The sequence below is a fragment of the Ziziphus jujuba genome, chromosome 11 (assembly GCF_031755915.1).
Source record: "Ziziphus jujuba cultivar Dongzao chromosome 11, ASM3175591v1".
Taxonomy (NCBI): domain Eukaryota; kingdom Viridiplantae; phylum Streptophyta; class Magnoliopsida; order Rosales; family Rhamnaceae; genus Ziziphus; species Ziziphus jujuba.
Window position 1 is genome coordinate 15,663,456 of NC_083389.1, and position 10,788 is coordinate 15,674,243.

General features: G+C 31.0%; 2 protein-coding genes across 3 annotated transcripts; one reads left to right on the plus strand and one right to left on the minus strand.

Moving 5' to 3' along the window:
- The first annotated feature begins 1,394 nt into the window (after nt 1-1,394).
- Nucleotides 1,395-3,965, plus strand: LOC107432691 (superoxide dismutase [Cu-Zn] 2). 2 transcript variants are annotated; one of them, XM_016043878.4, is made up of 7 exons: nt 1,395-1,581; nt 1,744-1,845; nt 1,996-2,097; nt 2,232-2,263; nt 2,557-2,632; nt 3,594-3,647; nt 3,734-3,965. In XM_016043878.4, exons 1-7 carry the CDS (start codon nt 1,500-1,502, stop codon nt 3,760-3,762), a joined length of 477 nt encoding a protein of 158 aa, XP_015899364.1. In that variant the 5' UTR covers nt 1,395-1,499; the 3' UTR covers nt 3,763-3,965. The 2 variants fall into 2 exon arrangements, with proteins under 2 accessions (XP_015899364.1, XP_015899366.1); XM_016043880.4 differs by having other exon boundaries at nt 1,400-1,581; nt 1,996-2,091.
- A 2,268-nt stretch (nt 3,966-6,233) lies between these two features.
- On the minus strand, nt 6,234-10,229 carry LOC107432690 (eukaryotic translation initiation factor NCBP). Its single transcript, XM_016043877.4, has 6 exons — nt 9,962-10,229; nt 8,910-9,005; nt 8,672-8,776; nt 8,487-8,564; nt 6,800-6,919; nt 6,234-6,698 (listed from the first exon to the last, which is right to left on the minus strand). The coding sequence occupies exons 1-6, from the start codon at nt 10,169-10,171 to the stop codon at nt 6,567-6,569; spliced, it is 741 nt and encodes a 246-aa protein (XP_015899363.3). The 5' UTR covers nt 10,172-10,229; the 3' UTR covers nt 6,234-6,566.
- Nucleotides 10,230-10,788: the final 559 nt, after the last annotated feature.

The following is a 10,788-nucleotide window of genomic DNA, read 5'->3' on the forward strand; positions in this document are numbered from 1 at the left end:
TACACCAACTTATTTGCCTAGCTTATAGTTATAATAGACATATATATATACACACACACACACACATATATATATATATATATATATATATATATATATGTATGTATGTCTATATATTTGGTAAATTAGCTTATAGTTATAGTGGTTTTTCAAGGTTTAATCAATTGATGTAGGAAAGCATAGCAGGGTGCTCAAGGTCACGGAATGTTGGATCAAATTGAAGACAAATGACCCTTGAATGAGTTGGACATAAGTAACACTTGTTTAATGAACAAAATGCTTGTAGCTAATTTGGTAATATTTAAATTGTTTTTATTTTTTTGTTTAAATAATTAATCATCCATAAAGGATGGGTATCGTTCATGAGTCATTGGTAATTGCAAAAAGAAAAATAAACCCCCATTTGACTGTGGTTTTTTTTTTTTTTTTCTCATTCAAGTTTATAGCTAATTTCTTTTGATCTGTATTTAAGGGAGAATCCCAAACTTAAAAAAAAATAATAATAAAAAATAAAAAATAAAACTTTAAATTAAAAAGCAAAAAGGATAGTTATTACATATTTAAAGTAGATATTTTAAGAATATATTTTCTTTTGCAAATAAGTAAATAAATAAATAAGAATATAAATATTACCAAATGAATAATAAACTCAGGACTATGGTTATTACAGGTGTAATTGAGTCAAGCCAAATACTAGGATTCTCGTTTTTATTTTTTGGAGTGATTAAGCTCATAAAATTTTAAAATTTGTTGTTTAAAATTAGCTAGGCTCTTTTTATGAGAGAAGTCTAACATAATTGAATATTTGATTTTTTTTTATCACTAAATTATTAGTACATTTCATTTATTTTATAAAAATTAAATAATTACAATATTATTTATATATTGCAAGCACTATATATAATTAAATTAATGTTATAAATACTCTGCACGATTAAATTACTAATATAATTTGTAAATATAAATTTCAAACTAGTTATAAACTATTCCATATTGACTTGTATATTATTCCAATTTTTTTTTGGGGGAGTACAAAATGAACTTTTTTTTTTTTTTTTTTTTTTGTGAGCCGAGTTCGAATGAGTAATTTTCAGACCATTGGATCCTCTTTTACGCCCTAATAATGGTAATAATGGTTATCAAACAAAAATGGATGTAATTTTAAATTTATAGAAGGTCTATAATTTCTTTTCCCTTTTTTGTTGTTGTTGTTGTTGTTGTTGTCCGTATTCAATGGATTGCCGACCCGTTAGTTTGGGTTTCATGGATTGTAGCCTTTGGACTTTTTTTCTTTCTAAAACTGAATGGAAGCCTACAATTATGGCCTTCATTAGCCAGGCCTTAGTTTAGAGTAGAATGGCATTTTGCAACACCCATTTGAAATAACAACGTTCCCTTATTAATATTATTATACAGAGAGAGACAGAGAGAGAGAGAGAGAGAGAGCGATAAGGACGAAGAGCATTAGAGAGCGAGGAAGCAGAAAAATCAAATAAAAAATGAGCACTCTCAAAGCCGTAGCTCTCATCATCGGAGACAGCGGCTTAAAGGGTTCTGTTCAGTTCCTCCAGGAACCTAATGGTCTCTCTCTCTCTCTCTCTCTCTCTCTCTCTCTCTCTCTCTCTCTCTCTCCTTTGTCTCTGATTTGAGCTTTCTTTTGTGGGTTTGTGTTTATGATTGATAATTTTGATACGTATGTGTATTTGTGTGTATATATATATATATATATATATATGGAAACAGGGGCTACCCATGTAAGCGGGAGGATTAGTGGCCTATCACCTGGCCTTCACGGATTCCATATTCATGCTCTTGGTGATACCACCAATGGCTGTAACTCCACTGGTATGTAATTACCCTCTTTTTTTTTTCTTTTTTTTTTTTAACGTTTTTCACTTCCTCTAACTTATTGTTATTTATTTAATGCAATTTTTTTTATTTTTCTTTTGTGGGTCTGTTGAGTTTGTTGAAATATTGATGGCAATTGCTTTATAGGACCTCATTTTAATCCACTGAAGATGAACCATGGAGCTCCTTCTGATAAGGAGCGTCATGCCGGTGATTTGGGAAACATCTTTGCAGGCTCAGATGGTAGTAGTATGCATTGTTGTTTATCATTTCTTTCTTGCACTTGTTGATTAAGTGGTTCCTTTTATATATATATATTTTATTTATATATTTTTATGTTTGAAACTCAAATATTTTTTTTTTTTTTTTTTTTACTCTTTCAGGAGTTGCTGAGATTTCCATCAGTGACCGGCAGGTAATGCAATTTAGTGTTGGTTCATTCTGTTTTCTTTCTTTATCTTTATTAGCTTTAACCTTGAAACCTACATATCTTATGATGATTATATGTTAACGTTTTTCAGTTATAATTTCATTTCGATTGGTCCCATCCACTGTGTTATTACATCACAAATGAAAATCCTTATATTTCCATCAAATTCCACCTGCCCTTGAGTTTAAGTTCCTTGTTGTTTTGTAACCTTTGTGTTTCCAATTTGGGTTTGAATTTTTTTATCATCGTCCTTCCCTAGCTCGATTTTTGAATTCCAGATTCCTCTCAGCGGGCCTCATTCAATTCTTGGAAGGGCAGTCGTTGTGCATGCTGATCCTGATGATCTTGGAAAAGGTAAGACCTTTAATCTGGTTGCTGAACAATTTGCATGTTCATAAAGTTGTTATTTTAGATTGATTTTTTGGGTAATCTGTTAGTGGTTAGGAATCTGTCACTTATCTTCTTTTTCTTTTCTTTTCTTTTGATGATGTGATTCAAAATAACTTGTCTTATTAAAGGAAATAGGAGCCAAAATTTCCGTGACTGTGTATATTATGTAAAATGGACAGGATTCAATATGAAGCTCACATGTATCTTTGGCAAATAAGTGACCTCGATGAACCTGACTTAAAAAACATAGCGTATATTTGATTGTGGATTACTTAACCAACAAAGGATTCCATGTCAGGCACAATAGGAGTTTTGACTTTACTTATTTTATGGGCCAAACCAATAAAATTTCTTCATAACTTCATCCTAAGTGACTACTGCAGGAACACTAAATAATTTTTCAGAAGCATTTCTAATAAAAATATGCAATTTTGAAGTTTGATTCTATTGGAGTTTCAAATTCTGGTCCATCTTAATGCGAACCAAATAGCGTTGCAGTTTTGAACATTTACCTTTCCCTTTGGAAATAGGACCTTTGTGAGGCATTTTTAAGGACTTTGCTGGTAGAACAAAATAAATACGACTTTCTTGTTGAAAATTTGTGCCTTCTATATTTCTTTAGGAGTAGAAGTTCAAATCCTTTTCTTAGTCAGTTCCTGTCAATAAGGTAGTTTTGGAGATGTTTTTGAATGTGTAATAATTTGGACTTGTTGTCAATTTGATATATTTCGAGGCTCTGTTGTGATGTATAACCACCTTCCTTTTCATCTTCAATTATTTTGGCTATTTGTTTTCTACTATCGATATAACTGCTATGTATCAAATACTCTTGGCCTTAGCTTTATTCTGAATGCTCTGCTATAAATATAGCTGTATGACATTACTATATATTTGGTTAGTACCTAATATGAAGAATAATACTCAGGTGGACATGAACTAAGCAAGTCTACAGGGAATGCAGGAGCCAGAGTTGGATGTGGTATTTTTCCTTTTTTTATCATATTGATGTTGCAGGCAAATCTATTTTTTGGCTTAATTAGTAATCAGTGATATGATTTTTGGCAGGTATTATTGGACTTCAGTCATCTGTTTAGAATTGATTTACCCAGACGCATAAAGCTCCCTTTGTAAATGTGGGTTTCAATTCCCTTTTTGGTGTTTTTAAGTTCCATAACAAGTGTATTATAGTGGGATTAAAATATGGCTTTTATTTGGAAGTACATGTATCTTCTGAAGTGTAAAGCTTGCCAACTGATCCATCCTTTTATGAAATATAAAATTCTCAGGCATTCTTCTCTTTTCTGTTGTCTCTGAAACTGATTGGTCTACAAGATGATTCACTTTTATCTTTATCGCATTACGATAGCTAAATGGCCAAACTACGCATTGTTATTAATCTCTTTGGATCAGAAGGGTCCTAAAACAGAGTCATAGATCAGAAGATGAAAACATTGTTTGGAAGTAAGATATTAGAAAATTCATAAGATAGTTTGCTTTCTTTAGCCACATTTCCAACTTGCATGGCCTTTGCTTAGAGTTGCTACACTGCTTTGTGTATGTGTGGATTTATTTCTGCTAGATAAGCTCCAGCTTCCTAAAGGTTTTGGGATACAGCCTGCAGGTTGACTAAAATGTTGTGGACATTTAATACATTTTAGTATCCTCTTGGCGGATTAAGAGTAATACTACATGCATCAAATTTTTTTATTAAAATTTTGATAATCAATTATGTGGCAGTTTCTTAATGATGTTAAATTGATATTGTCATATATACATGAAAAAATAAACCATTTAAAAGATACTAAATTATGGATGTCAAAATTTTTTAATTTTGACCATTCTAGATTTATCCGTAGACTAAAATCCATCTCAAAATAATAATAATAATAATTTCTTTATGGTTCTCAATTTTCCATTTAGTTTTAATTAAAGACAATTGATAATCAGAGTTAAATGGGGGCTAAAGGAAATACAAAGCTGTGCCTTGTATGTGCATTTAATTAATTAATTAATTTTGATTTTGGTGTGGAGGATTCAAAACTTGAGATGAAACTAATTGTCTCTCGAGTGACAAATTAATTGCATTTCAAATAGTCATGGTCTTTCAATTAGATCTTGATCTTTGATTAGGTAAATCTAACCCTGTTTAAGTCATTGCCTTAGCTACTAATTATATTCTATTCGTATATCCTTTTTTTGTTTTTAATTAAAGGTTAAATGCATGTGTTATTTTTGTTATTACAGTAAATGACTGTCATCAATTTTCATAAAATGACACCATAAACAAATTAATAAACTGTAGTATTTGACCCTTAAATTAATATGAGAGCATCAACACTTCTCAAAACATAACTTCATATATAAAATCAAACACGAATAGATACATAACTTTAATAAATAAATAAATAAATAGAAGGTAAGTTTCGTTCACACCTTTTAACTTTATTATAATTATATTTAAATTTTATATTCTTAAAAAATTATTATTAATCTTTTTTTAATTTTCTATATTTATTAAAACGCATACATTTTCAATTTTTTTACCGTTTAAAAGAGCATTTAAAGATTAAAAATTTAAATTTTATAATTAAATATATTGTAAAAATATTTATGATCTAAAAATGGACAATAAGATTTAAATGATAATTGTTTCAAAAACATAGAATCTAATTATAATTAAGATAGAAATTATATGCCCCTTTTATACGCCACTCTCTTATATTTCTCTCTCTCTCTCTCTCTCTCTCTCTCTCTCTCTCTTTCTATCTCTCTCACAGAATGTCAGATACAATGGCGGAGGACAAAGCGACTAAGAAGAAGATTTCTCTGAGGACGAACGACAACATGGTCGTGGAAGTAGACGAGGCCGAAGAAGAATAGAAGAATTCAGTTCTATTTTTTTTTTTTAAATAAAAATCAAAACATTAATTGAATGATGTAATATTATTCAAATAATATAACTTGCCACATGTGCTGGTCCTTCCCACAAGTCCAGCATTAAAAATCATAAAGTTAAGACATAAAATTCATGAACCCATATTTGACAATCTTAAGGTTAACCTAATCAGTCATTTAAATAAAAATTGTTGAAAATTTTCTACTTTGGTTTTGCAACTTGTTTAGAGGTGTTGACATATATTGAAATATTTGAATAGAATCATATGACAATCAATACTATTATTTGCACTAAAAAGAATAATGGTAGTTTATTGGATTAATATTATTTTCCCTCTAAATTAGATCTTGCAGTTTGCTCTTTGAATTACCAACACTTTTATATAATGTTATCTGTCAGTTGAATCCAATCATCCATTTTGAATTTAGATGAGCTGGTTTTCCAAACGAATAAAGAAAAATGAGAGGATTTGTATCATAACTAGGAAGTAAAATAATATACACCCTAATTTACGTAATTAATCATATTTGTGATTTTTTGGCTATGATTTATACTTATGTTAAACAGCTCTTTTTTATAAAAATATAATTATAGGATAAATATATGTATAATAAGATATATGATTAATAGCTAGTACGTTTGAAGATTAGAAAATTTGCACTCTTCAAGTGAAAAAATAAAATAAATAAATACATAAATAAATAAATAAACATAACTATTATTGGTAGGTGAGAGAAGCAATTCATTAGACGAACCAACAACGGCTCCGGCACAAATACTAATTCCATATAGGTGAACCCAGATCACCATATAGTGTGCTTTATACCACAGTAATCAATTAAGTGACGCTTCAAACATAGCAGTGTGCCATAACTGAAAACACTTCTACAGATTATCTGGTTGCAGAATGATGATGAGTCTCCGGAAATCCTATTTAGCATTGCGCCTCAACTGAAAACACTTTTACAGATTATCCGGTTGGAATGCGATGTCCAGAAATCCCTAGCCTCTCAACCATGTGTTTCTGTAGGATGAGTTGTCTCGCAATGAAGCATCATGGGGTTTGTATTCCATAACATAGCCATGTGGAAGCTTTAAGTGGCGCTTGATCGCATCTCTTAAAGCCATTACAGCCTGGGATAAGCAACCAACTAAAAGTTCAAGATGCTACACGAGAGAGAAAGCAAGAACTGATATAGACATCAGAGTAATAGGGTATGTAGAGATCACTATACCTGGTGATCGGAAGCGTTTCGGTTCCAGACACTTACAATATCCTCGTTGAAACGAATGCTCAACACTGCACCGCAAATGTTATCTCCATAATCAAGTTGATCACCCATCAAGGCAAGTACCTGCACACACACACGCAAAAGTAAGTTATACTAGGTCTATGACTTCCAGGTTCCACCATGCAAAAAATAAATAAATAAATAAAAGCAACTTAAACATGTATTGCAACCCACAATATAATATAGATATGATCATCTGTTTCTGATATGCATGTGTGCACATGCACAAGGCATTTAAATATTTAAAAAAGCTAGACAGAATTTTACCAAAAAGATATAATCTTTACTAATGATTTATTTATCTTTAATGATGATTTATTTATTGCATATAAAGGTCCAAATCAATATCAGAAAATTAAAATGGTTTTCACCACTTGACAAAACGAAGGAGACAACTAATGAAAAGAGAGAGAGAGAAAAATATTTTAAGTCCTACATATGAACACTTGTCAACCAAGGGAGAAACTCAAATTGATTCCAAGAAACTCTAGTTCCACATAATACTCCACAGAGAGAACAGATAGAGATCTTATTTTCTTCTATACTGAATGAAACAGAGAAAGAATGCTTAGGATATAAACCACATAATCAATGCATGAATAACTAACATCTCCTATTTTACTCAGTTTAAAAAAAAGCCTCCCATTCTAAATTAAACAAACTTTATTGGCTGGCAATAGTTCGTCATCAACATAACTAGTTCTAATAGTTAGGTGGTCCGACCCATTCCAACTCCCTTTCTGAAAGGCCAAAATAACTTTGAGACTTCCTTTCTAAACTACAACACCATATTATTAAGAAACAGATATCTCTGTCAAATATTAAATTCTTAAAACCTGTTAACCAAACCAATTGTTACAGTTACTTTGAGAAATCTCAACAAACTTATTCAACAGGATGCCCGGGAAGGGGGGGGGGGAGGAAAAGGAACTTACAAAAAGAGAAGTTATCATACAGTCATACTAAATCAGCAATGAAATGTTTCTATTGAATGTTATACAAATAAAAATTTAGATTCTTACACAGTTCACTCCAGATAAACAATTCAAAGATGACTTATGGCTTTCTTTACGGAACCAATTTACTTATCCATGAAATTAAAAGTTTACAATTGCTGGCTGTATGAGATGAAGTTGGGCATTAAAGCTAGTAAGGAGAATATAAAATATTTTTGATTCAGCAAGTCAAGAAGTAAGATGGGCTATATAATTTTATTTTTCCTCCTTCCAAAGGATAAAAAGACTTTCTAATTTTCCATTTTAACCAGCCTTAATGATAAATAGTTGACAATTTTAATATACCTCAATATAATTAAATTCCAATAAAACTCGTAGAAGCACTCAAAATCAACAAGGAATTAAAAAAATTAATAATAGAAGATGGTCATTATAAAAAATTATATGCATTAATGGAAACTCAAGTATTCAAAATTTATGAGATGCACCACCATAAAATTCAACAGTTCAACTAACTAAAAAATCTTAACTAGGACTCATACCTTGAAATCATAACTTTAATTAGTATTGCCAGCTGATAATATTTTAATATTCAGTTATTGCAAATTTACCAATAGGAGGAAAAATAAATAAATAAAAATAAAAAACAACAACAACTTGGACATTCTCCTTACCAGATCCTCCCAAAAACGCCCTGAGACAACCTTTTTGAACCTTATTATCCATTTACCACCATTACAGTTAGCAGAGTCCTGACAAATTAAAAAATAAAAAATAAATAAAATTTTGAAGCAATCTGCAACAACTACATTTAGTACGAAAAAGGATATTAAAAGATCAGGGTCAGGTTTAAAGATACCTCCCATAAAGGACGGATTCCCTCCTTGAAAAGATGCAGGTCCGTTGGGCTTGGCAAAGAAGAAGGACGGGTCAAGTGACAGTAAGAGACCCAGAAACCTTCAACCTATATACACATTTTCAAAAGCTAAATCAAACTGATGATGCAGGGAAAGAATTTACTCAAGTAAGAATTAAAACTCAACCACATTAGGCTTCCCATATTCATAACAAGATAAATAAACAAGAAAAAGTCTTACCGTACTGAATTCCACAATTTTCTTTATATTGTCTTCATATGAGCTCTGGCTTCGAACTCCAGGTGTTCGACGAGTGTACCAAAATACAAACTTGTGCTATTCATAACAAGACCAAAACAAGATAAGTAACGATACACCACAGCAATTGTGAAACAAATAGATAAAGGGTAATGAACTTTAGACAAACTAATAGAAAGTAAACGGACCTGAAAACGATCTTTTAAACATATTAATAAATATATATACATTTAAGCTCCAACACTACTGGCTTTGCAATCCATTCAATCCTCATAGATATGCAATCCATTTGAATGCATGCTTAGGGTTCATGAAGGAAAGAGGACATCAGCTTTACAAAAGCCAAAAAGTAAACCATTTCTAAAGGAGGTGGAGGGTTTACTTACGGTATGAATGCATAAATGCCAAAGAAGACATTTTGAGTGATGCTTTTATATTTTTCTTAATCATTGTCCCTCAAGAGAACCAAATTTCAAAATGGTAGTAAGCTTAACACAATATTAGGTCTAGCTGTTGTTTCGCTTATCTAGTGTTCTCGGATTACCTACAAGTGAGCCTGTACATGACTTTCAAATCTAAAAGTGCGCCATATACAGGCACTAGTTCTACACTTAACCTAAATCGAAAGAGGAACTGTAATAATCATCGCTATTTTAGTACCAAAAAAAATTCAAATCAGTGCTAATTTTAGGAGCTTTAGAAAGAGAATCAGCAATTTAGGCATTTTGTTTTTTTCTTAATTGAACATTTTATGAACTTTAAAGAATAATCCCTAAGTCGTTGACAGCAATTGAATTCGACAAACATTTACAAAAAAATAAAATAAAATAAAATGAAATAAAAATAAAAGAAATACATTGAATTCAAACAAACACAAAGAAACTGGCAATTAATCAGACATCAAACTAAACCATAATCCAATCCAACAAACCTAAATACATACGCCTATGCATACATTAACAATATATATATATATATATATATAGACAGAGAGAGAGAGAGAGAGAGAGAGGACAGAGAAACAGAGGCGAGACCTTGAGAGGATGCAGACCAGCTTTGAGGTCGCGAGCTAGGCGTTCACGAAATTCATCGGCATCTTTAGCATTGAGGGTGAGGGTATAGCTATTACTATCAGAACCAGCGGCTGATACAGAAGCTGAAGAATCCAAACCAGCCTGCGTACCAGTAGCATTGCTGGATTCGTTGTTGTTCTCGTTTTCCTTCTTCTCTGCCACCAATTCCATTTTTCCACCAAACCCTAAAATCTCTCTCTCTCTCCGACCAAAACCAATCAGAGACTTGTCAGCATGTTTTGCTGTGTTTTCATGAGTCGGTTTCAGCCTCCTCGATCCAATGGATCTTCATGGGCCGGGCCGCCCATATGGATCAAAGTTTAATTTTTGTTTTCATAAATTATAAATATATTTCTCCAAAAAGTTAAAAAAAAAAAAATGTGTCTGGTCGATTGGATGTTAACTTGTTTTTCTTTTTTCTTTTTTTTTGGATAAACGATTGGATGTTAACTTGGGTCCCCTTGGGATGGTTCATATATTCTCAGAAAATAATATTGTATTGTATTCTCATACAATATTATGAATTTGATTTCTTATTAAATAAAAAATAATTTACTTTGTATATTAAATTTAATATTTCTAATCACTAATTAGTTTTTTTTTCCTTGATAAGTACTAATTAGTTGATATATGGTAAATGTGACACTTCTGAAATTACTGATTTTTCATAAAAGAAATTTAAATTTATTTACCATACAAATTTTTTATAAAATTTATTTACTATGTATGGATAATAATAATTGTTGAAAAATTCTTATAAATTAGATATGAAATATGCATAAATCACA

Coding starts and splice junctions, on each gene's coding strand:
- LOC107432690 (XM_016043877.4), bottom strand. CDS start 10,171: ATGGAATTGGTGGCAGAGAAGAAGGAAAACGAGAACAACAACGAATCC. Junction 6,920..8,486: donor GGCGTTTTTGGGAGGATCTG/GTAAGGAGAATG, acceptor GTGTGTGTGCAG/GTACTTGCCTTGATGGGTGA. Junction 6,699..6,799: donor GAAACGCTTCCGATCACCAG/GTATAGTGATCT, acceptor TGCTTATCCCAG/GCTGTAATGGCTTTAAGAGA.
- LOC107432691 (XM_016043878.4), top strand. CDS start 1,500: ATGAGCACTCTCAAAGCCGTAGCTCTCATCATCGGAGACAGCGGCTTA. Junction 1,846..1,995: donor CAATGGCTGTAACTCCACTG/GTATGTAATTAC, acceptor ATTGCTTTATAG/GACCTCATTTTAATCCACTG. Junction 3,648..3,733: donor AGGAGCCAGAGTTGGATGTG/GTATTTTTCCTT, acceptor GATTTTTGGCAG/GTATTATTGGACTTCAGTCA.